This window comes from Camelus ferus, chromosome 35 (assembly GCF_009834535.1).
Source record: "Camelus ferus isolate YT-003-E chromosome 35, BCGSAC_Cfer_1.0, whole genome shotgun sequence".
Taxonomy (NCBI): Eukaryota; Metazoa; Chordata; class Mammalia; order Artiodactyla; family Camelidae; genus Camelus; species Camelus ferus.
This window is the reverse complement of record NC_045730.1, coordinates 13,854,457-13,880,840: the sequence shown is the minus strand read 5'-3', so window position 1 is coordinate 13,880,840 and position 26,384 is coordinate 13,854,457. Positions and strand designations below refer to the sequence as shown.

The 26,384-nt window shown below is 37.5% G+C and overlaps 1 protein-coding gene across 1 annotated transcript in view; it reads left to right on the top strand.

Annotated features, from left to right (window-relative positions):
* Window positions 1–6,843: 6,843 nt before the first annotated feature.
* The window catches only part of MYO3A (myosin IIIA), a 193,718-nt gene continuing 174,177 nt past the window's right edge, over window positions 6,844–26,384 (top strand). Inside the window, 3 exon segments of the mRNA XM_032473581.1 lie at window positions 6,844–7,097; window positions 18,669–18,853; window positions 21,526–21,660. Coding sequence (XP_032329472.1) covers window positions 18,686–18,853; window positions 21,526–21,660 — 303 coding nt within the window. The 5' untranslated portion in view covers window positions 6,844–7,097; window positions 18,669–18,685.

Genomic DNA, 26,384 nt, shown 5'->3' with positions numbered 1-26,384 from the left:
AATGCTAATTTCTTTCCTGTCGGGTTCTTGTGAGGATTCAATCCAGTGGTGAATGGAAAGGGCCTGGTAGGCAGATGGCCTGGACAGTGCATAGTATGTTTGTTTCCTCTTACAGCTGAACTCAGTGAAATGAGAATTCATTACACCCTGAGGGTCACAATTTTAAAAGATCAGAAAGGCAGATATATGAAAGGAGGTGAAAAATCATGTTTGGTGGACTTGAAGAGAAAAAACATGTTGACGGATCAGAACACATTTTTAAACTTACTTCCAAAAGTGGATTTGGTTCTTTGGATTTTGTTGTTATTGTTTGTTTGTTTGACATTAACTTCACTGGTTTTCCTGCTTTTTAAAGCTATCTTGTCCAGAATCTCCTGCCTCCATTACGCTAATTGCCAGTGTAAATATTTCAGCAAACTCTGTGGGATTACTTTACCTCAGCTTTAGCCAAATGTGCAATTTAACACCACCAAGACAACCAGCTTCACCTCACCATTTGATGCTTCTCAGCTTCGAGTTAATTACATGGCAAAGAATTTTGCCATGTTGTGAAATGAGAAATTAGTTTGTAACACAGGAGACAAGGAGGTGTCTACATTTCAGCTTCAGGAAGTCTCAAAAAAGACTGCACATTGGGATTTTTATTGAGGTTGCTTAAGTCAAAGGGGACAAAATTCTTCCATAGATGTGCATGCTCTGAACTCTTGGGCCACTGATTAACCATTGCAATCATAGGGAAGGGGAAGTATCAAAAATGAGGGAAAGTTCACCCTGAACCATGTTTGCCTAAAAACTCTATTTCATGGTTGTTAAATGACACTTACGTAATCCTCCTATGCCCTTCCTTTGTGTTGAAGGAGATTTGCTTTGTTTTTTGTCTGTTTGGTTTTTTTGAGAGAGGTATTATGTATTTATTTATTTTTTAATGGGTGTACTGGGGATGGAACCCAAGACCTCATGGATGCTAAACATACACTCTACCTCTGAGATATGCCCTTTCCCCAAGGAGGGTTGCTTTGGAGCAGAGATGCAAAAAAAATTTTTTTTTACAAAAATTATTATTTTTTTGTAGATTTCTTTCATCCCTTTCTTTCCTTCTCTTCCCCTACTTGTCCCTACTGCTCCAAAGGGCAGTCTTTATGAAAATCTATGTCAAAGAAGGCAGTTTTGGCAATAATCCAGGAAACAAGGAAAAAGTGCAACTGCTTCATAACAATGATTGCTTTCATTTGTTCTATGATGCACCTGTCACTGCCCATAGGCCTCCTCATTAGAACAGGTGGATCAGGTTTGAAATCTCGAGCTCCAGCAGCCTTTCTGTGTCTATGAGCTCAGGCATAGGGCATGTGATGCAGCTGAGTGGCAGCCCTCTGTCCTGCACCACAAGAACTTGAGTCCGAGACTCTCCCTTCAGTGACAAAACCAGACCCCTGGGTGTGCTTGTGCTGAAAAAGAGCCGGGCAATGGTTGTGTTGATCTTTTTATTTTGGAACATTTGATCATCTACGTGAGGAAGCTAGGACTCATTACAAAATTTGGGACCCTCATTCAATGAAGGAATGTCATTAGCATAAAGCAGTCAGTTCTCTGGAGCCACAGACACAGTATTTAGATTTCTATAGAATATTTAATAACAGACAATTAAACCAGGAAACATTCCTTTTTTCTTTTTTTTTTTTGAAAGTCTCAGGTTTCTAAGTGTATTTGTGAATTTTAAAATTCATATGTACAAGTTATCTAGAGATACAGATTTTTTAAAACCATTCTAGATTTCTGTATTACAAAAGTCAATATTCTTGATATATTCTTCCAGATTTATACAGGTGAAGGGGTCTGTGTTTGACCTTTTCTTCCTTTCTTTATTTCTTTCCTCCCCTCCTTCCTTCCAGTTTTATTGAGATGTAATTGACAAACAGCACTGTATAAGTTTAAAATATACAGCATAATGATTTGACTTACAGACATCATGAAACGGTTCCCCCAGTAAGTTTCAGGAACATCCCTCATGTCACATAGACACAAAACAAAAGAAAAGAAAAACATTTCTTCTTGTGATGAGAACTCTTAGGATTTACTCTCTTAACTTTCATGTGTAACAAACATTTGGTTTTTAAGTGGTATTTCTGTGGGTAAAACCCTCTATCAGTCTTGACTTTGGCTGCCTCTTTAGAAACTCATCAATTTTAGTATTAGGCTCTTTATAAAAGGGAATAATAGCTAAAGTAGTAGTTAGCCTTTATTGAGTCAACAAAGTACCAGCCCTGACATAATATATTTCTTAGTCCTTGACATCTCTGAACTTGAGTATATGCATCTCCGTAAAGGCACCAATGATATATCTTGTTACACAAATATGAAAAAATCAAAGTTCAGAGAAATTAAAAGAATTTTACAAAATTCATACAGCTAGTAATAGAATGAATCTCATTGAGAATAAGAGCCTTTCTCTTTCCATGAGGCTACCCAAGGTTTTCTATTCAAATAGTTGGTGTATTGGAATATGAGTGAAAGAAATTTGTAAAAAAAAAAAAAAAAAAAAAAAAGCCTGGAAATCCTTCTGTGAGAAAATGATAATTATAATAATGACAACAACAGTAATAATTATAGCTAATGTATGTTAATTATGTGTTATATGCCATCTAACGTGCTGACCCCCTTATGATAATACTTTCATTTACTCCTTATAATAACTCTGTGATGTGGATAATGTTCTTATCATTCACCATTTTCTCAATGAGTGCCTTGAGGCATAGAAACACTGAATAATGTACTCATAATAAATACATATCGTACATTGTATATGGTTAGGAAGTAGTGGAGCCAAGAGAGCAACTGACAATATACTAAGTTAAATGTGTATGGTGAATCCTATTTTTCTTTTTATTGCCAGTCTAAGAGTTGAGTTTCACAGGAGAAACATAAGCCAAAGTAAAAGCCACACCACTGAAATATAATAATTCAGAAAGGACTAGGTAACTAAAAGATGTTGGCCGTGAGACACTAGAGGGTAGTTGGGAAGCCCCCTCATAAACTTGCAGTACTTTTACACAAACTCAAACTCTGGGATATTTTCATTCTGTATCACTCTCTTTCCCAGACTTCCTGACACACCTATTCCTGAGGATTTCCCACACTTGAAACATCCTGGCTGTTTGGCTGCCTGCTTTTGCCTGAGAATGTTCACGATCTTCTCAAAGTTACCTATGATAGCATCCTGTCAATAGGCGATACTAATCCAGGTGCATTTTGGCCTGAAAATTCCCAACATCTGATTATACAAAGTGAGTGAATGCTTTGATCCATAATTAGAAAAGTCGGGCATGAGGTTCACAAAATTTCTGGTAACCGAGTAGAAAACAAAAACTTTATGTTTCTAAGTCATTTTCTTTCAGAATTGATTCTACTTCCATCCTTCCTCCATCTCTATCACATTGTGTGTACATCTACCCAGGAGCATCTGAATCACCACTTGACTGGATTTACCATTAGATTTCCTGAGTGGTGACAGTCTGCATTATGCTGCTAAACTAAGACCATTCAACCTCGATGTCCACCAAGTGATGAATGGATAAAGAAGAAGTGACCATATATAGATATGACTATTCAACCATGAGAAAGAAGGCAATCATGCTATTTGCATTTCTGACAACTTGGATGAAACTTGGGGGCATTATGCTAAGGGAAATAAGCCAGATAGAGAAAGACAAATACTGTATGATCTCACTTCTATGTGGAATCTAAAAATGTCAGACTCATAGGAACAGAAAATAGATGGTGGTTGAAGGCGAGGGATGGTGGTAGTGGAGGAACTGTGGAGATATTAGTCAAAGAGTACAAATTCCAGTTGTAAGATTAACAAATTCTGAGTATCTGATGTACAGCATGGTGATGATAACTAATAGTGTTGTATTATATACTTGAATGTTGCTAAGAGAGTAGATTTTAAATGTTCTTATCACAAAAAAGAAATGCTAACTGTGTGCCATGTTGGAGGTGCTAGCTAATACTTGGGTAGTAATCATTTTGTAATGTATAAACGTATCATATCAATACATCTTAATCTTGCACAATGTTATATGTCAATTATATCTCAGTAAGCAGGAAAAAAGGAAAAAAGAACCAAACATATACATAAATATGTGTGTTTGTTTGTTTACATTTTTTCACAGAGTTATTTTTGTATCAGAGCTGGTTGGTGTTTTATTTTCCTTCCCAATCAACTACCCCTGGAAAGAAAAAAACTTCAGCTATGGGGCTAATTCCCAAATGACTTCTTAAAATTTTCAGCCTGTTAGGAGTCATTCCAGTCAGCTATCAGAGAAGTCACCCTCTGTTTGACATCTCTCCACCACTAACATTGTGTATATGAATGAAAACTGGTTAAAATGAACATTAAAAGAAACTTTGATCTGTGGAACTCAAGAAACATTGGAAAATCTTGTTCTCTAAAGAAACAGAGTATCAAAAAATTTTGAAACTATATTAGTATGAATGAAGCATTGTATTCTTGCATGGAGGTTCTAACTCACTTTGACACAGAGAAGTAGCCTTGACTTACAACTCAGGTGCAGGGCTTCAGATAAGGTGTTTATGAATTTGACATTCTCCATTTATCCAAGGAAAAGGGACCCTGGGCTCATTCTGCAGTCCAGACCTCAGGCTGATCCCTTTACTCCCAGCCCTGCTCTGCTCTGAGCCTATCAAAACTTGGCCTCATGGTTTCTCTGGTGGTCAGTGCCCACTCTTACAGAGTCAATGAACCTGATCACGGGACTGCAGGCTCCATCCTTGATGGTCGTAGGCTGCTGATTGGATTGGACACACTGTTCTATTCTTATGTTAGTGCTATACTCTTAATTATTATTGTTAAATAATATGGGATTTTTTCACTGCTGTCAAAAGGTTCCCCAAATTTGGGGGTTTTCAGACCCTTTTTTACACTACTAAAAATCACTGAGGATTCCAAAGAGCTTTTGTTTGTATTATATCCATTGATATATACCGTATCAGAAATTGAAACTAAGAAAATAAAAAGTACAATTATTTCTAAATTAATTTTAAAACACTAGGAAACTCATTACATGTTAAACAACATTTTTTTTTATGAAAAAATCATTATATTTTCCCAAACAAAGGAAATTTAGTAGGAGAATTGATATTCTTTTACATTCATGCAAATTCCTTTAATGTTTGGCATAACAGAAGACATCTGCTTCTGCATTCATTCTGTTGTGATGTCACATATCCTGCAGCCACCAGAAAGCTGCACTGTCTACTTGTGAAAGAATAGGAGAGAAAAAAAGTATTAGCATTGTTACAGAAGCAATTTCATTCCTGTGAACCCACTGAAAATGTTTCTGGGACCCCAGATGCCTCCAGACTGTAGACAGAAGTCATGGGTCTTAATTGTTCTCGCTTGCGTACTTTCTTGGATGAATTTTAGAATATTTTTGTCTCTTAATTTGGGAGGTAGTAATTATGTATTTAAAATTTTGTCTTCTCACTTAAGGGTATTCTATGTCTCTCCAATAAATAGAATACTTTATAATTTCTTACTAGCCCTTCCTTTTTCTTTTCCAGATCTCCCATATTTTATCTTTTTAAAAATCATTCCTAGTTATTTTATGTTCTTTATTTCTATTGTGAATGGAATTCCTTTTTCTCAATGTATTTTTTTTCCATTGTATTTTAACTGGTCATTGTTGGCCTGTTTTATTTTGTATGCGGCCATTAGGTTTCTCTTTATTAATTCTTACGTTAAATTATATGTTTGACATGATTTAGTTTTTAAAGAAAGGACTTGAATTTTTGAATCTGTTTATATGTTAGTATTGATACTACGTTCTCAATATTCTGAGATTCCACTTTTAAACGAGATATATGATATTCTGAGACAAACTCAGTGTTCAGTCAAGTTCTAGATTTCAAAGATACTTTGCGAGGAAGGATCTTGAATATGCTGAATGCCTTTTTTGGCATCTAGTCAACTGACCATACTTTTCGTCAAGTGACCATACCTTTTCTTAAGACGGACGGACTGACAGACGGCCCGTTTGGTCTTCCCGAATACTCATTTGGACAACATCATGAATGATCCATTTAGGCGATCAACACTATCACAGAATTGTTTATGGTTCTCATTTTTTGAGGGGGAAGAAGGTGTAACTTTGTCCAGAATGTCCCTAGATGCTTTTCAGGGGAATCTGATCGGCATGGACTGACCCACTGAGCCCAGCCAGGGGACAGAGAGGACCAACTAGAGGGCTGATAACTAACAGGCCTCTTTCTAAAGCCAGAAATTGAGAAGTTGCTACCTTGACTTCAGCCTGAGCCTCAACTTTCTTAAACTGCTTCAGTGAGCTGGTGTCTGTGGGGGAGACCTCTTAATCACTTTCCCTCTCAATTTCGGCGCCGGAGCCTGCCGGCCTGGAGATGCTATCCTCGTGGCAGGAGCCCCAGGTAGTCTGAGGGAGGCTCTTGGGAGAAGACACTGCGCACAGGCAAGGAGAATTTGTTTCTGCAACGTGGCTCTGTCCGAGAGGGTTCCAGCGATTCCAGGGCCTCCCCACTGCCACCCGGCCCCAGGCCGAGTGCCAGGAAGGCCCTAGCGGTTTTGACCACCTGCCTGGGGCCCAGAGAGCAGCGCGGGGCGGACTGCGCGGCCTCCAGTCCCCCGCGATCTCGGGGGCCAGGAAAACACTCTTCCAGGGTCTGGAAACGAGTCACGGGCGGGCTGGGATCCTCGAGGCGCCCGCTGCCTCCTCCTCCTGCCGGCCTCGGCCCGCCCCCTGGGGAGTCCCGCCCCGGCCGGGAGCGCCCCAACCTGCGCCCCGAGGGGAGGATGCAGACGCCCGCGTCTGGCCCAGGTAGGGGCTGCGCCGCGGCCGCGGGTGCGGAGCCAGGCAGCTTCCCGGGCCGCACAGGACGTTTGGGGCGCGCGGAGCCCCGGGAGTGCGAGAACCCCAGGCCCACCCTGGGGAAACCGGACCGGGAACGAGAGCGGGACCCGTCCCGGCCGAGCCTCGGGAACCGGTGGCCGGCGCCTCGGCGGGTCATCCTGAGGAACTCCTGTTCAGGGCTGATTTCTCTGGCGGCAGGTCGGTGGAGCTGGGGTCCCTGTCACTCCAAACGCCTCTGTTTTAAAAAGTATTCTTTTTACGGAGTGGAAAAGTGCAGTCAAGTGTAGAGACATCCTCCCAGAGACGTAGTAGTTTCTGTTTGCACCTTTCTAAAATTTTCCTTCGAGAAATTAAAAAAAAAAACTTTCAAATAATATTTTATTGTTAATAGGACGATAGTTGGACTTAAGCCTTGAAATAGACTTTGTAATGGCACTAAAATATATCTTAAAAAGATTTTTGAAAAACTATGAAAACCCAAAGAAACCTCATGGATTTTGTTGTTGTTTCTGCAGTTTTCTTGGTGATTGTATGGGTGCTTTTAAAGCCTCTTAAAATTTTTTAAAACTTTTCATTGATTTAGTAACTTTAGAGTTGTTTTATGCCAGCACAGGATGTGAAGTGCTCCTTGTTAGTTGTGTAAAAATGCTAACCCTGAGGAATAAATTATCGTCCTGCCGTACTACCTAAATGCTTCTAAGTTCAACTTCTGCACACTATCCCCAGATCCTTGATGCTTATCCCTGTAATACCTGCACTTTGTTGTGCGTGACAGGCCCAGGATCACAGGGGCAGCCTGGACGCTTACTCTGGGTCCCGATATCTGAACATTATTATGCATTATTTTCAAGCTTTGCTAAAAGTGGGTGATTAAGTCAACAAGCTTCTGAATTGGCTGGAGCCTAAGTGCCAAGTTTTGACAGATAAATGACGGTGTGTGTTATTCATGCCATATTGATTTTTATTACATTATAAAAAGATAATTGTTTTCAAATGGGAAAATTTAGAGGTGTATAAAATTTCAGAGATAGCTTGTTCTTTATGAGTATATTGATATGATGTCTAGGATGTGAAAAATTACTCTCATTTGTCTTAGTCCGTTTTTATTATTATTGTTGGGAACAAAAAAAAGTGCAAAGTGGAAGACTCAGTGTGGTGATCTTTAATACCAGATTGTATCTGTTTGGAGGGATTGTGGTCACATCACAAAAGGAGAAATTCATCCTTCACTTTTCTTTTTCTACTGTATCTTTACAGCCTACTTTTTTGTGCAAATATCCTTTGAAAAATAGCTTTTATCTGTCAAATCTGAACTATTTGAAAGTCCATTCGTTGCTACTAATAGTGTGATAAACAAATATTTGAAAGTGCAAATATACTTTAGACTGTAAGTGTAAATTATATAAAGTTTTGTTGTTTTATTATTTTAATAATTTCTGCAATGTCAGTGCTCTAAACCATCACTTCCAGGTGTGGGGTTTTGTTTTGTTTTGTTCTGTTTTAACAAACAAGAGTCTCTTCATTAGTTTTTTTCCCCTGGATTGATAATTTCAAAAATTGTATCTAACAAATCCCTTTCCTTAGCAATAAGAAACAAACTCAGTTATTCCTTAGAGCATAAAAAGGTTTCCTTTAGGTTTTCAAACTAAATCATGGAAGAACCCTTACCACTTTGGGGACACATAGGAAGTCAGGAACCACAAGTGGGAAGCATCATTCTTTTGAGCTGAAATCATCACGGAACATCAAATTTCCACCATGAACAACCTGGTATGCCTGGTTTGTTTCCTGACTCCGCCATTTATCAGCATTATAACCTTAAAAATTCTCCAATTCTCAGTCTTCTTTTCTGAAAATGGGGGTTTCAGTAATGCTTTTCTGAAGGATTTCTTACGAGTATTAAAATTAAATGGTATAATGTGTGTAAAACTCTAAGCCCAATAGGTACCTGGCATATGATGAACAGTCAGAAAAATGCTAGCCACTCCTATGGTCCAATTTTCCTGATGTCAGAGGGTGATTACGCCATGGGGAGGGTCTTGTTTATTGGCCATTTTTAACAAAGAACACAAAACCTCATGTAGACGTCATAAGCTGGTTGCATAAAGGCTGAATTTGGCTGGATTTGATATGTTTATTTGCATCAGCTTAGTACTTTAAAATAATTGAATACTTTAAAACTATTTACCAATGTTTTAAAATGTATAAAGTTTATGTAAATTCCCAGAGTCCTCACTTCTGAAAAAACGAGACAACCGGGCAAGGCTGGGCTTGCTGCTGCCAGCCGCTGAAGCCAGGACGTGGCCGCCCGCTTTGGAAGGGGCACGCACTCTCCACTTTGCCACCAAACATCTCCACTGCCTGCTCTTATTTCATCCAGATGTGCTTCCTTCCTGTGTTTTACCTCCTTTCCCCTTGTGGACATTTCCGTTTGTGACTTCTGTCTCAGAGAATATCCCTTACTAATTTGAATAGGTTATTGTGTGGCCAAAACTGTACCCCAACTTACATCCTTAAAAAAAGAGGAGAGTAGTCCTGGATTAGAATTTATGAAGCATCGTTTCATCACAGGACTCATTTGATATTTGTATCAACTCAGAGAATTAGTTCAGACATACATTCTTCTATTTTACAGCTGTGAATATTGAAGTTTTATAGGTTTGTACTAAAACTTAAAATACTGTTCTGATGACAGTTTTTTGGGGTTCTCATTAATGTCACTTTTTAAATATGGAGACATTTTCTAGGAAATGATAGCATTTTCTTTTCTTTTCCTTTCTTTTCTTTTGGTTCGAGTGTTTACTCATGTACTTTTATCCCAGTAATTAGGGAATGAGAAAATAAGTGGTGGAAAGCAGAGTACATGGATAGAAGTATATAAATAGAAAATGTTAAGCAAATTGAAGGGAACAAAACATTGGTTATGGCTCATTCAAAACAGACCATATGTACAACTGAACAAGTTCTGCTTTAAACCATACTTTATTGCCTGTGTTATTGGAAAACTGGAAGGGGATGTCCAGTTCATCTGGTCTGTAGTTAAGCGAGACCAGAGATTTCTGTGAGTCTGTGTTTTAAAGTTCTGTGTGAAAGAGATGCTTGAAACTTGTTTGGCGATTCAGCCTGGTGTCTCTGGAAGGTGGTTTTATATGGCAAACTCACTTTTCTGTAGGCTGCTTTTAACCAGCAAGGCTTTATTTTATTACTTGTATGATCATACCAGGAGACTAACCTATACAAAAAATTAAAATCAGGGACAGTTTCACTCACGGGTGCAGTAGCTGTATGTGCTCCTGATGAGATGTGACTGAGTCTGAGAGAAGCTCAAGCCAGCCATGCGCACCATTGGGGAAGTGTGTAGGCAGAGGCTCCGGGAGGTCCTACAGCAGAGAAGAGTTTACAGTGTTCCAAGACTTATCAAAAGGCAGCTGAGGCTGAAGTCACTGTGAGTGGTGAAGAAGAACATGGATTGAGTTTAGGGAGGTCAGAAAGAGCCAGGTCATTCAGGATCTGGAGGACTTGTAAGCATATGGACTCTGAAGGATTTTTAGGAGGAAAATAATGTAACCTGGCTTCTCTGTTGAGGTCCTTCTTGCCGCTCTGCCTGTGGAGAGAGACAAGTTCTGTAGCTGCCCTGCTGACGGTTCCAGAATCTCTCTCCCATTATAGGCAGGAACTGCCTTTAAATCTAACGTAAACCATATGAGATGCAGTTTGAACAGCTTGGCAGAAGTGGTTGCATAAAGGGAAGGACCTTCCAACAGTAATCTGCAGGAAATGTATGATGTGTGCTTTTAAAACGGAGAATCACAGTACTAAAATATTGCTTGGTTTTGAGTAAAGCCATCTGCTTTTCTTAGCATCTTCTATATTATGGGCAGATTGCATTTTCATTGAGAAATGGTGTTCTCTGCCTGGATTTTGGAGAAGTTAACAATTAAGCTGATTAATGCTTGTATTTTATTAGACAAGAAAATGTGCTCATGTTCGCTTATGAAGCAGTTATCCCTAAATTGGGTTTCCAGCCCCTTCTACTGATAAATTTGGTCATTACATCTAAGGTATTAAAAGGTACTTGGAGAGAGTGATGTTCTGATATTTAAGAACTTACATACTCTCCTTAATGATTATATGAGTTAAGAACTGAGTGTTAAGAATGAAGGCCCATTAATGCATACATTGCAAGAAAAAAATAACTTTTATTTTTCTATTTCTTCCCTCTCTAATATTATTTCTACGCAATTGTGCATTTAATCTCAGTTTTTAAGTTTCTTGCTACAAAATTCTATCCTTTTATGATCTTTTTAGTCTCTGCTATAATTTGTTAGTGTTGCTCATCTGTACCATCTCTTTTGTTTGTTTTTTTCTTGATCAGTGTTGTCTTTTTCTTGATCAGGGGCTTATCTATTTAAAAAAATTATCTTTGAAGAACTATTGTATTTATCAATCCTTTAATCAGCCTTATTCAGTTTCTGTAATGTCTTTAATTTCAACTCTTATCTTCATTTTTTTCTGCACTCTGCATTTATTCTCTTCCGCAAAAGGTCTCTTTCTCAGGGGTTATTGTTAAACTCTATTTATTTTGGTGAAAAATATCTTTAATTTGCCTTTGATCATGAAAGATACTTTTGGGGTTTTTTTCTAGATTAACAGCTATTTCAGCATTTTGAATATACTATGTTACTGTTTTCTATTGAAATGTCAGCAGTCATTCTAATTGTTTCCTCCCATATGTAATATATCTTTTCTATCTGGAGAGTTTTAGGAGCTTCCTGTTGTCTTTGGCTTCCTATAGTTTCATTGCAGTGTGTTTGATGGTGGATTTTTTAAAAAATTTATTGAGCTTCCTAAATTTGAATGTTCATACCTTTCACCTGTTTGGGAAATTTTCATTATCTATTGCCTTTTCTCCATTCTCTCCTTCTCAAACTGATTAGATGTATGTTAGACTGAATTAGTCAGGAAAATACAATTAATATCAAGTTGTTCAACAAAGGGAATTTAATATGGTGCTATGGTCTGAATACTTGTATCCTCCTAAAATTTGTATGTTGAAGTCCTAATCACCAAGGTAATGGTATGGGAAGGTGAGGTCTTTGGAAAGTGATTAGGTTATGAGGGCAGAGCCTCATGAATGGGATTAATATCTTGTAAAAGAGACCCCAGAGAGCTGGATCCTCCCTTCCACCATGTGGAGTTACAGCAAAAATGCAGCCATCTAGAAAGTGGACCTACACCCTACACCCAACACCCAATCCCAGTACCATGGAATGGGATTTCCCGGCCTCTAGAACTGTGAGAAAGAAATGTTTGTTGTTTATAATCCATCCAGTTTATTTTTATTAAAATAATAGAGCAGCCTGAACAGGCTAAGATTTATGGGGAATTCGTTACAAATGTTTTAGGATATCTGAAAGACAAAGGGGGAAGAAAGAGGCCATCTTAAGAGTTAGCAATAGCAAAACACTGCCATCACTCCTCAGGCTGCAGAGTTACAACAAAGAGATAGTCTTTCCAGAATGAGAAGCTGAGGCCATCTAGACCATGGCAGGTCTGCCCTGTGGGAACAGGGTAATCAAGGAGACAGCTGCTGATGGAGGCTCTACATGACCAGAGGAAGCAGAGGGAAAACACCACCCCCAGCCATCCAGGCTCCTGCCTGGCACTCTCACTGACAGAATGAGGCAGGAGAGGAGGCCAGTGGGACAAGGAATGTGGGAAATACAGTTTTGAGAAGTCAGCCCCCAAGTTTCAGGACATGGAAGGTCATGCATGGATCTGAGAGCAAGCCCACCATTCCAGCCACTCTTCCGTATCTTTCAGTTTGGCTTTCCTCTTTTCCATTACTTTGTTTCCCTATACTACATCCTGAATAATATTTTTATTGTGGTAAAATGACATGACATGCAATTTACCCTTTTAACCATTTTAAAATGTGCAGTTCAGTGGCATTAAGTACATTCACATTTTTGTACAAGGATCACCACCATCCAACTGCACAATAAGTTCTGCCTGTTCAATAATAATTCCCATTCCCTTCCCCGGCTCCCCTAGCAACCACAGTTGTACTGTCTGTCTCTGAATCTGACTGTTCTGGGTACCATATGTAAACAGAATCATACAATATTTGTCCTTTTGTGACTGGCTTTTTTCCACAAAGCATAAGGTCTTCTAGGCTTTTCCATGTTATAGTATGTGTCAGAATTTCCCTTCCTTTTAAGGCTGAATCACATTCCATTATATGTATGTATTTATCCATTCATCCATTAACAGACATGTGGGTTGCTTCTGCCTTTTAGCTATTGTGAATAATACTGCTATGACCATGGATGTATCTCTCTGAGACCTTGTTTTCAATTATTTTGGATATATCCCCAGAAGTAGAATTGCTGGATCATATGGTAATTTAGTGTTTTCTTGAGGAACCACCACCTCATTTTCACAGCAGCTGCACTATTTGACATTTCCACCAGCAATACATTAGAGTTTCCATTTCTCCACACCCTCAACAATGTTTGTTTTTCGTTGCTTGATAATAGCCCTCCTAATGGGTGCAAAGTTGTATCCCTTTAAGGTTATGATTTGCATTTTCTTAAGATTAGTGATGTTGAGGATCATTCTCTATGCTTATTGGCCATTTGTATATATCTTCTTTGGACAAATGTCTGTTCAAGTCCTCTGTCCATTTTTAAAAGTAGATTATTTTGTTGTATTGTAGGTGTTCTTTATATTCTGGATATTGACTCCTTATCAGGTATATGACTTGCAAATATTTTCTTCTATTTTGTGGGTTGTCTTTTCACACTGTTGACAGTGTCCTTTGATGCTCAAGAGTTTTTAATTTTTATGAGGTCCAATTTATGTATGTTTTCCTGTTGCCTGTGCTTTGGTGTCATATCCAAGAAATCATTGCCAAATGCAGTGTCATGAAGCTTTTCTTCTATATTTTATTCTAAGTTTTATAGTTTTTAGCTCTTCTGTTTAGGTCTTTGATCCATTTTGTGTTAACTTTTGTATGTGGTGTGACATGAAGATTCAATTTCATTCTTTTGCATGTGGATATACAATTTTCCCAACATCCCTTTGTTAAAGAGACTTATTTCCCCACTGAATGGTCTTGGCAGTGTTGTCAAAAATTATTTGACTGTATATGTAAAGTTTTATTTCTGGGCTCTCCATTTTATTCCGTTGGTCTACATGTCTGTCTTTTTGGCAGTAAACTACTATAGTTTTGCAATAAGTTTTGAAAGCAGAAAGTGTGAGACCTCCAACTTTATTCTTTTTCAGATTTCTTTGGGTTATTGGAAGTCCTTTGAGATTCCATGTGATTTTAGGATGGATTTTTTTTCCTATTTATGCAAAAATCTCATTGGGATTTTGATTGGGAATGCATTGAGTCTACAGATTGCTTTGGGCAGTACATATTGACATATTAATTCTAATATCTTCCAATACATGAATGTGGGATGTTTGGTGAAGCCATTTGAAAATTTCTGTTTCCTGTTTTCTGTTCTCTGTTCATTTCTCTCCAATATTCAACAAATACTTATAGAGTACCAGCCATGGCTTTGGAGTCTTTGGGATACATCAGTGAACAACTTGGATAAAATTTCAGCCCTCATGGGCCTGACATTCTAGTAGCATAGACAAATAATGAATAAAATTTAATAAACAAGAAATGGTGTAGTGTGCAAGGAAGTAGTAAGTGTAATGAAAATAGAGCAGGGTAAGGGGGACCTAGAGTTGGGAGGTAGGATGGGGTGGAGGAGGACAGGTTGAGACTGTAAATAGGATGGTCAGGGTAGGATTTGTTGAAAGGTGAGGGCTGATGTAAGCTGAAGGAAGTGAGGGAGTAAGTCATGTGGATATTTGGAGAAAGATAATTCCAGGCAGAGAGAAGAGACAGCCCAATGAGAGGTTATCCTTGCTGTATTTTAGCATGAGCCTACAGGCAGTTTGGTTATTTTGTAAAGAAGAGTTAAGTGCAGGTTTATTAAAGCAGTCAGAATAATTGCTGAGATGAATGTTACAATCCTGAAGTAAGTTCGTTTTGTATTGTATTATGGTCTCTTTTCTATCATGGAAAAAAAAAACCCTCAATAGCTTAATATATAATACATCAATTCAAAAAGATGATTCTTCATTTCTAAAGGTATCTTTGCAAGTACTTTTTCAGAATTATGACAAATACATATATCAGAATACAGTAAACGTGTGTCAAAAGTAATTTTTAAGCAATTATGTTTTAGTTTTATGAGCTAGAGAATTATTTTTTATTCCATGAGTGCTAAAGGTCTAGGAAGAAAATGAACATTGCTATGTAGAGTGCAATTTACTGTAATCATTTAATAATTAATTATTTACCCACTGTGACTTTTTTTATATTCTTAAAGAATAAACAACTGGGTATTCCAAAAGGTACAGTTTAGAAGTTGTAAGATTTGTTTTAATTCTTACTCTTGAAATTCTTTACTGTTTAATTTTGAGGAAGTCACTTTAGGCTTCATTTTTTCCCTACTTGTTGGGAGTTTTGTTTGTTTTAAATGAGATTTGTCTAAGCGCTTTCTGTTTCTGAAATGCCTGTGCTTTTGTCATTCTGTGATAATTGTTTTATATTGTTTTATCACATAGTGATGCACTGCTTTACATATTTGTCTTATGGAGAACTTTAAAGAAGAAATTATATTTTAGACCAATTTCTGTTCTTGTCCGGTGTCCAGCTCTAATACTGCTTATTTTCTGTATCTTTTCATGATACTTCAGAATTAATTGCTTCTTCACCTGGGCTACCTGGGTTAATATTTCTATTAACACTTTTGATAATATATTATAGTTACGTTTTTATTTACCTATCCACGAGTTACCTATCTTTGTATCCCCAAAACTCGAAAGTACTTTGTGCACATTTGGTGTTCAGTCACTTTTAATTGAATTCTCATGCCTGTATATTTAAAGACCAGTGGTTAATTCCTGATAGTTAAAATAGCAGAAATTAAAATTGTGTTCAATAACATCACCACTTGAAAGGCTGTATTCCATAAATGAATGTTTCTTCTGGTTGAAAACTCCTTTTCCAGACATTTAACAAGATTTAATTTGGTCTTTTGGTCTGACTTTTACATTATATGGCTGGCATAAATGCTTATTTGCATGACTCAAGTAGGTAGAAGTAAGAAGTAGTTATCTTGTCACTGATTGTGAAATCACTAAAGTGGATGATTATTACTGATTACCTCCTACTTGTTCCTTTGCATTTTGGATCAAAAGCCCAAATTCATAAAGATTAAGTGTTCTAAGAGTTATTCATAAGTGTGTTTTTATGTAGTGATATAATTTTCAGCAGGCATTCATAACCATTTACTGGATGATGACCCCTTAAATATAATGAATCAGAATATGATCCTTATTTTGTTTAGATTTTCTAATTCTTTTCAGCTCCTCCTAATCCACATCTCTCTCTCATTTAGAAACTTTTTTAAAGAACTGTTGATTGATTTATTCAACAGCTGTATGTTTAACATCTACTATATGCCAGGCACAGAGTTAGGCATTATTAGATTTGTAAGTGAGCAAGATAGATAAGGTCTTTGCTGTCAGAATTAACAGATAAAGAAACATTTGCCCTTTTAGCCAGCATTTCCTAATTATCTACCATACCAATAGGTGTCATTCTGGGAACCGTGGATACAGTAGTAAAAATAACAAAGACCATACTGTCTGTAGCTTATGTTCTGATGAAGAAATAAAATATACAGGGAAGACCTTTCTGAGAATGTGATGTTTAAGCTGAGATATGAAGGATGAGATGGAACCGAAGAAAAAGACTGAGGCCAAAGAGCAATTACTAGGGGAGGGTGTAGCTCAGTGGTAGAGCACATGCTTAGCATGCATGAGGTCCTGGGTTCAATCCCCAGTACGTCCACTAAATGAACAAACAAACCTAATTACCTCCCCCCCAAACAAACAAAAATAAATAAATAAAATAAAATCTATTTTTTAAGAGAGCGACTACTGATAATACGTGGAATGAACTCCTAATGTTTGGTGCACATTGGTTCGTAGATTTTGAGATGTGAAGATTAAGGAGTTTATTATTGCTGCCATTTTTTCACTTAATTATTCGATGAGGGCATTGGGAAGTTTTGGGGAGGGGATGAACAGCAAAGAGGCAACACTTTGTGGAGAGAGAAATTTGAGGAGAGGGATCACTGTGAAATAGTCTCTCCAGAGAGAAGGGGATGTACAAACCCGGGAAGCGCAGTAGGATTGCTGGGTGCTGCTGAGAGTCTAAGTTTTCATCCTGAATTTAAAGTGAAACCATTCAGTGTGGTTGTGTGGTTTTCTCCAGCTACAGGTGCAGGTGTGAATAAGATGTAGAGCTTAACCAGAGTTGGTTTTTTCACCCCAGGATGCTGGTAGGGGAGAAAGAGAGGCAGAAGAGTGCTGAGGGCATTTGCAGGGAAGTCCTAATCATTCAAGCTGTAGAAGTTATGTGGGGGAAGGAGAAAATGAAGAGGGAGTGAGGACTGAAGAGAGTTGATGAATATAAAGAAAGTGAGGAAGCAGTGGATTGGTGGATTGGATGAGGTTGAAAGTCCTGGTCAGACAAGTCAATTTCATGGGCCAGTATTATTATGTGATAGTAACACATTTATTAAGAGATGTGCTTCTATGGGTATGCGCACACATACAAGCACTACTGCAGTCAACTTTTTAACATTGAAAAGAGTGAGCTTTTGCATAGGTAATTTAAAAATTCTGAGGGCTGCCACAAGTTCTGTTTGCTCTTTCTGTTCCTTTTTTTTTTTTTCTTAGTCATTTTATACAAATGGTTGAATGCAATATACGGAGAATGTGAAAGGTTGAAAGCACCACTTGGAAGATCTTACCTCAGGTTATATATAAAATTTCCTTTTTAAAATCACTTGGCCTCATTGGCCGTATTCTCTCAACTATTTCAGCCCTGTGGAAGGTGCTGGGCATACAGTGATATAGATCAGGGTGGGTTCAGAGTGCCCTGGAGTACAGAGGTGGGCATACAACCCAGATGGGATGGAGGGTGGATCCATCTGGAGGAAATGACCTCTAAACTAACATCTGGAAACATAAATAAGAATTAGAATTTAGCAGAGAAGCCACAGGCAGAAGTGGGAGGAAATTGTGTATATTAAGATCCTCAAACAAGAAAGAAGTAACCTAAGGGATCCCAAGTGGCTGGTCTGTAGTGTCTGAGGGAAGATGTGTTGAGACATGAGGCTAGAACATTAAGCAAGGACCATATATTAAAGAACCTGGTAGGATGTGGGAAAGAAATTTCATCCTAAAAGCATTGGGGGATTACAGGGTTTTGCATAGAGCAATAATATAAAATACAATCATTTTAAAGTGTGCGACTTGCTTTGATGAAGAAGTTGAATTTTATCATCTCTAAAGTTAACTCTAAAATTCTTTGATTCATGAGTATAAAGCAGTAAATCAAAATGATTTAAATATGTGTCTCATTTTAATCTGAAAATAATTAGTAGCAATTAATATGGGACTGTATTAAACATAGAAAGCCCTGATTACAAAGCATTATTAGACTCATATTAATCTGTTTGCAAAAAAGAATTGAAAGTAAAATTTTCTGTGACCCCGAGGACATTTGGTTACTGCTGTGTATTTTCCATCATATCAGTGAAAATGTTAGATAATTTCCCATGAGTCTATGTGTGCTGTTTAATATCACCAATCAAATGTAGATTAAACTCTGTTCCTTTTCCTCTCCAGTGAATTAAACTTTTGAGATGCTTCCATTAATTGGAAAGACAATCATCTTTGATAACTTTCCCGATCCTTCTGACACATGGGAAATCACTGAGACGATTGGCAAAGGGACATATGGAAAAGTTTTTAAAGTGTTGAATAAGAAAAATAGCCAAAAAGCAGCAGTCAAAATTCTGGATCCGATTCATGTAAGTCACACTGGTTTGTTTGTTTGTTTGTTTGTTTGTTTGTTTGTTTGTTTTTCCTGCTAATTAGCTTTTGAAAAAATCTGTATTAAACAGGCAAAATGTCTGTAGGCAACCTATCTTGATTTATCACAATATCAGTTGCAATTTGAAGACAATGTTTTTTTTTTAAAAAAAAAAAAAAGTCTACTTGTTAGATTTTTCTTGTTCATATGCTTAACATGTATAATAGGGCCCAATACATACTTCATAAATGAGTAAATATATACTACAAATAAGTGTATAAATAAATACAGCTCTCAACAGCTCAACAGTTGATTTAAGATCATTTTAGACTTTAGAAAGTTGTCCGAATACAAACTCATGGGTCTAGACGTAATCCTAAAATGTCATCTTGACCAGATCTCCTTTTCTTCCTGAGTTTATTTAGGACTTCAGGCAGAATTCCTTTTATGCCAAACCAGAAATATATTTTTAATTAAATTTCTTTCAAAGAAGGAAAATTAATTTCCAGGTTTACTTAAACATTTCTGAAATAAAAATGGTGTTCCTTTATAATCAGGGTGAGATTCCTTGTGAAGAACAGAATTTCACTTTCAGCCCTTATGGCCTCTTTTCCAGCAGTGCCCCCAGTGGGATATTTCTTTGGTTTTTTTGGAATAGCCATGGTGATAACACACCTCATCTTTCTTTCTAAGTGAAGTAAGTCAGAAAGAGAAAGAAAAATGCCATATAATATCACTCATATGTGGAATCTAAAAAAAAGGAAAGAAAAAAGGATGCTATGAACTCATCCACAAAACAGAAACAGACTTGCAGACATAGTAAACAATTGTATGTTTAATGGAGGAAGAGGGTGGGAAGGGATAAATTTGGGAGTTTGAGATTTACAAATGTTAGCCACTATATGTAAAAATAGATTTAAAAGTTTCTGCTGTATAGCACAGGGAACTATGTTCAATATCTTGCAATAACTTTTAATGAAAAAGAATATGAATACAAGTATATGCATGTATATGCATGACTGGGACATTGTTCTGTACACCAGAAATCAACACATTGTAACTGACTGCTCTTCAATTTAAAACAAAAGAGCATGATGTGGTGAAGGAGGTTCCTCTTTCTGGGAGTGAGAACTAGACTTTGGGAGCATCTTCAGCTTCTGGGACGTAGCTCTCCCATGGCATGCGGGGATCAGAATAAGCTCAGTGATCCCATAATACCCAAACCTCTATTGAGAGCAGCTTCTCCTGTTACTCATCTCTTGCCCATGTGATGAGAGTGTGACATGCTGGAAATGATGTGATGTGTGTGGGAAGGGCGTCTGAGTCCTTGTCATAGCTCTTACACTAACAAACTGTGGGACCCTGCAAAAGGTCTCTGGGACTCTGCTCATTTGGGGGTTTCTCTTCCTTCTTTGACGGTTAATTTCTGGTAAACCCATTATAACTACGTTGTTTCATATTACTTTGAGCAGAGGAGGGAGAGAGTGAAGGTTTCTTTCCAAGCAATGAATTAGATACACTGAAGGGGGAAAATTGAGAAGCACTAAAGCCCAGGTTTAACTGATGCTGAATGTCTTCATAGCCCCTGTTGGAAAGTTCTTACCATTTAAACCGAGTGAAGAGAGACACAGATTAAGCTGTACCAAAGTAATTTTGGGCTTTGCAACTATGGGTCTGTCCTTTGGCCTCTGCTATTATGGGTTGGGGTTCATGGTGGCAAAAGAAAGGCTCCAACCTGATCCGTGTCTGGGCCCATAGTAAGTGTCTCTCTCCCATCCCTCTCCTTTATGGGTGAGAACAAATGGTTGGTGAATACATGTAGCTGTTATTCTTTCATAATTTATTCATGTTTGATATCCTTCTAACCTTATAAATCATGCTTTTGTTCTATTGCTTTAATGAGACATACTGATTTCATAACAATGGTATAAAGTGTGTTCTGCTGCTGCTTTTATTCTTGTCATGGAACATGTATATTTTTCTAAGAATTACTTATTTACTCTTCATTCATCATGCCACAAGTCAAATAAAAAAGATTTATAACCAGAAGATTATAATCTTCATAAAATAAATTTCAGTGCATCCAAGCATTTTAAAGAGTGACTTTTTGATTAAAAGCATCTTACTGTTATGGATTTTGAACTAGTAGTTTTCTCTCCAAGAGAGGGATGAAATGAGCAGGACTAGAAGGTAGTAGGCATTAGGCTAGTCCTGAATCTTACACTAACCACCTCTGTGACTTCCCTGAGCTTTAGTTTCTTCCTCTCAAGTTAGAGCTCTGGTCTAGAATTGTTTCCAGCTCTGTGATTCTGGAATTAAATGTTAGACATTAAATGTTACCGTAAAATCTTAGAAGGTTTTTTCTTATTTATGACTCAATGAGTTGTTTTTTTAAATTTAATTTTTTATTTAATTGCACACAGAAATAGCCTTTTATTTATTCCTTTTCAATGAAATTAACTACAGATATATTTGATTAGCAGGAACATCACAGTTTCTCCCATTAAACAGTCTAATAATAAACTTCAACACATGGTACTGACCCCAGTAAAAACTATCCTGACCTTGCTTTGACAAAATAAAATTCTGTATTTGATAGTCTTTAATATGCTTCTTTGACTTTACTCCTGTTTTTCTCACAGTTCTCTTCTTATGACTTTTTGAAACTAGGATATCGATGAAGAGATTGAAGCAGAGTACAACATCTTAAAAGCACTTTCTGACCACCCTAATGTGGTGCGATTCTATGGCATGTACTTTAAGAAGGATAAAGTAAATGGAGATAAGCTGTGGTTGGTCCTTGAGGTATGTGTTTCAGCATTATTTTAGAGGTGGAAATTTGCAAGGTGGTCTTGGAAGGACTTCATGTTTATGTGACACTGACCCCTTAAAGTGGTGCTTCCAGTATGTTCCTGACTGGTCACATCCTCGGCAGAATGTTGTGCCGAGTTCTGGCCTTGCCATCTTGAGACACATCAGGAAATGAAAGAAAATGGACTGAAGATTAAAATAAAACATTTCTGCAATCAAAGACAAAAGAAAGTAGGGTTATTTTTCTGGCAGAAGAACAAGCTTAAAAGGGACTTCATTGTCATTTTTATTTATTCATCCGTGTTTTGTTCAACTAACTACGTGACTGATGCTCGGCAGCTGGGTGCTGTGATATAAGAGAAAATGTATGTAGCTGAGGCTTCATTAGACAAAAATGGTGAGCTGCGAATTTCTTTTTCTGGCTTCATTGAGTACTAATGACATAAACTCCAGAACCAGGTATAGTTGGTCCTCTGTATCTGCAGGTTCCGCGTGGTCACACTCAAAACAGCTGTGATCGCGGATACAGAGGGTCAACTGTATGTACATTTATGGGGGAAAAAAAAACCTTACTAGAAATGTGTGAATACCGAATAAGCTACCAAAGGGAAACTGTAAAGTCTTCTTTTCCAAGTCTGGAGAGTAGGTTGGGACAATTCTTTCAATGCAGAAGTCCTAGAAAGTGCCCCCTAGGGTAACTGCCAGTCCTAGAAGACTGTGGTTTTTCTAATGTTCACTGAATATTTTTACCCTAATGAACTAATCATTAATTCCAATAAAATAAAATAAAATTTATAAAAATGTTTGAAAGTTGCTTTTATTAAACTCAAAGCTAGTAAAACCTTTATTTGATCCCCCCTTAGCAATATCTATTGATTGCATTCACATTATTTTATTAGCGTTTGACTGTTCCATTTCTTTTTTGCAATGTGCTATTGGTTTTCCTGCAGCTCCATTGGTTTTCCTGCACAGTAATCATTTATAAATTATATTGTCTTTATACTTTATATTTTTTTCTCTTACAGTGTTTAAATGATTCTACAAATAAGTCATCCCTGTAGGAAATACTTGAAACTATAAAAAGGAACACTCTTAACACTGAACATATTTCCTTCATCTTTTTTGTATGTTTAAAATGATTGATAGTTTTGCTTATGAAATTATCCTTTTTTCCAGTTCATATAATTTCAGATAGACTGAATCATTTTTATCTTAAAGAAATATACATTCACTTGATTAATAAAAAGCGAGTAGAACTAAAGGGCTTATAATACAGAGCAGTACTAATGTAGATCCAGGCACGTGGAGCCCCTTCTCCTGGGCTGTTGCTGTGCTGATTGCTGTACCTGGAAGTAGATGGCTGAGCTTGTCTGCTCTTCCATTTCCTAACCTGTGTTCAGAATCTTGGCATGATTATTAATTGCGGCTCTGGAACCCTGTGTCCTCCTGCTTCATTATGGAGGTCTGCCGGGTATCTGACCTCTGATATCTCTCCACTGCTCACCTGGGTGGAATCCACTGCTTCCCAGATGGTCCCTTGGCCTCCACTTTCCAGGTTTACTTCTCTGTTTTGCACATCATGTAGTTATGTGCCTTCCTCTCATTACCCAGTGCCCTGATGTCACCAGATCTTGAGTCCCTTCAGTATGGTTTCTCTGGGGAACAAAACTTCCAGTCCTGTGTGCTGGTCTGTGTGTGTGTGTGTGTGTGTGTGTGTGTGTGTGTGTGTGTGTGTGTAGTGCTCAGGCAGGCTCCTGGATGTTGATGCTTTGTATGTGGGGTAAGAGGGTGTCAAGTCTTTTGATTAGAGACCTCCAAAGGATCCCTTGTTTTCTGCCCCTCCCCCACCCCCTCCGCTGTCACTGTTACCTCACCCTGTCTGGATTAATCTGCTCAGGTGACCTCAAAATAGCACCTTAGTGTGTGGCTTCCTCTGCTTTGCTAAATCAGCTACCGTTCGGTCACCTGTGTTCCATGTCAAAAAACTTTGTTGAGATATTCTCTCCATTTCTTTCCCTTTTTGTTCTCTTTTCTCTTGTGGTTTTATACTGTTTTATTCCTTTATTAGCATTTTAATGGCGGTTCATGGGTGAGAGGAAATGAACTTATGTTTTTAATCTGCCATTTTTAATTGAACTATAGAGCCTTTCAAAATTATGAAATAGATTTCTCAAGAACCTTTTCAGAATCTGAAGCTGTGTATTATATTATTTTATAGCAGTTTAATTTTTTTTCACTTCATGTTTGTGTGTATTTGAGATGTAATGCTGTGCAAACCCTTAATGTAGTCTTGAATAAAATTTTGTATCTTTATATCCTTTAGACTATTTTTGATAAGCTTATCTGTAATTTTTTTCCATGTAGAATCATTGGCAAATTAGCATTTGAAGATTCAGGTGTTCTGCCTAATGTAGGCCTAAATGGGCAAGAACACAAGGTATAAATCTTTGTCCAGAATTTAAAAATACTGAATGAGATCAATCATTGTCTTTTATGCCTAACCAACTCCTGTTCTAATTATATTGTCATTTCTCAGTGTTATCACTTGGAATTAGGTAAGAACTGGAGACTCCTGATCATAGTTAAATGTTCTTTGGCAAGAGCTGAAAAGATTGATTAAAATGGTTTTGGAACATCCAGTACAAGCAAAGTGGCTTCCTGATATAATGAATCAGCACAGACTTAACAGCTTCTTTGAACTTTGTCCTTATAGTTTATTATCAGATGGAGGCATTGGAAATATCCCTGAAAGGCTTGAGAAAAAAGAATAAATGGTAGTTTATTAAAATAGTGTTTCAGACATCTGATCTATCTGAACTTACAAAGCGGGGAAAAAACATAAAATAAGAAGTTGGCAATCTGTGTATAAGACAATTGATTTGCATATGTAAATAGGCTAATTACATATACACATAAGTGGCTAGATGTACAATTACCTGATTTATAAACATGAATGGTGCAGGTGCTGCTTTAGAGGCACTTTCAGAAAATTGGCTTGTGGCATCAATACTTTATTCTACAAAATGACTGCTAATTATACCTCTTATCATAATAAAACCCAAATAGATTATTTTGCATGAGGATACCAAAAGCATGGCCGAAGAGGGGCTGCGGTGTTATCCAGAGAGTCATGCTAACAATGCTAGACTCAATGCTAGACTTCTCCTGTGAAGCTGCATAAAGAAGGTGTGTCCTGGAGGGGCTGAGCCACCAGTGACACCCTGGCTTGTGGGGTGAGGCAGGGGCTGTACCCGCTTAGACAAACTCCTGCCCAGAGAGTCTTCATCATGAAAAAGTCATTTTATTTATAGTTCAATCTAAAATTGAAATTCTAAGAAGAGAATACTTACCCAGATTTTCCCTGGGTTATTCTTTATTCTCTATTATTTAATTACAATTTTTGAATTATTTCTTCCATTTTGATACAGTTTTTCTCCTTCCTGTATTTATTGTTGTTGTTGTTGTTACACTGTAAATTTTTGAGCATGAATGATATACAGGGCTCTGTTTAGGAATTATTTCCTTCTAAATTCTCTTTATGTTCATTTTCAGAACATACAGAAGAGTCCTAGCTGCTAGCCCTATGAAACTCCAATTGCATACTTGTAACGAAGCTACCTAGGAAGAAAAGGGGTAGAAAGTTTTCTGCTGTGGGAACTGTCTTTTTTTTTTTTTTTTAACAAATCACCTAGGGGGATTTTTGTTGTCAATACTTTACGGTTTCCTGATGATGTCAGCATAAAGGGAGAACTAATGTTTTGTTGTTTTTGTTGTTTTATTTATGTTTCATTTTGAAATACCATGCTTAGATTAATTTCTGCTAATTGCTATCACTGTTTCTTGACTTATGTTCTTTGTAAAATGTAAAACCTCTTTTGCTTTGTGTTTCCTTTAACTCCTAGTATCTACTGTTGCAGGTCCGGAGCAGGACGGAGGGGGACCTCAGGAGGTAGCAGTTGGTTAGGTTTCTGCATGTGCTTATCACTAAACCAGGAGGCTGAAAAACAGCCAAAACTGAGTTAAATCAGCCTGGAGTCAGGCATTTGCTACTGATGAGCACAGAGGGCAAAACTGAGATTTAACTGTAATTTCCCCCTTTTTGTTTGGATGAACAGCAACACCTTAAGTATGTAAGTAAGGAATCCAGTCTTTTGTCCCAGAGTCTGTTTGTCTAGTGTGTCCTCAGCCATACTGGAACCAAAACTCAGAGTTAGGAAGGAAGGAAGGACATCTTTCTGTTAAAAGATGCTGTCCCTCATAATCCAGTCTTAGCTATAATTGCTCCTTTCATGGTGGGAGTACAGACTGCATTCTGTTGTTTATCTGAATTAGTCCTGATTTGTTCATTCTTAATAGTGACACTGCTTTCTCTCATTGCTTTCCAATTACAGCAATTTTTCTATTTGAAATTATATCCTTTTCAAGAGTTCAAAGACTGGAAATCACAGGTGGTGTTTGGAAGCACAAAACTTCAGTAAATAGTCATAAAGCCCCTCAAATTCACATTTCTGGTAACAGAAGTGGTTTTCATGAACTTAAATATGACTTTCATATGTCATACATTATTGGTTATTCTGTTTTTATACTTATATCTAGTAAGTAAGATACGGTCCATCATGAGGAAAGGAAAACTATAAGATGACAGAAGGAAAATGAGTTAGAATGACCTAGCGATTTCTGTTTGTTCAGCTATTAACCCTTCCATGTTTCTGCCCTGG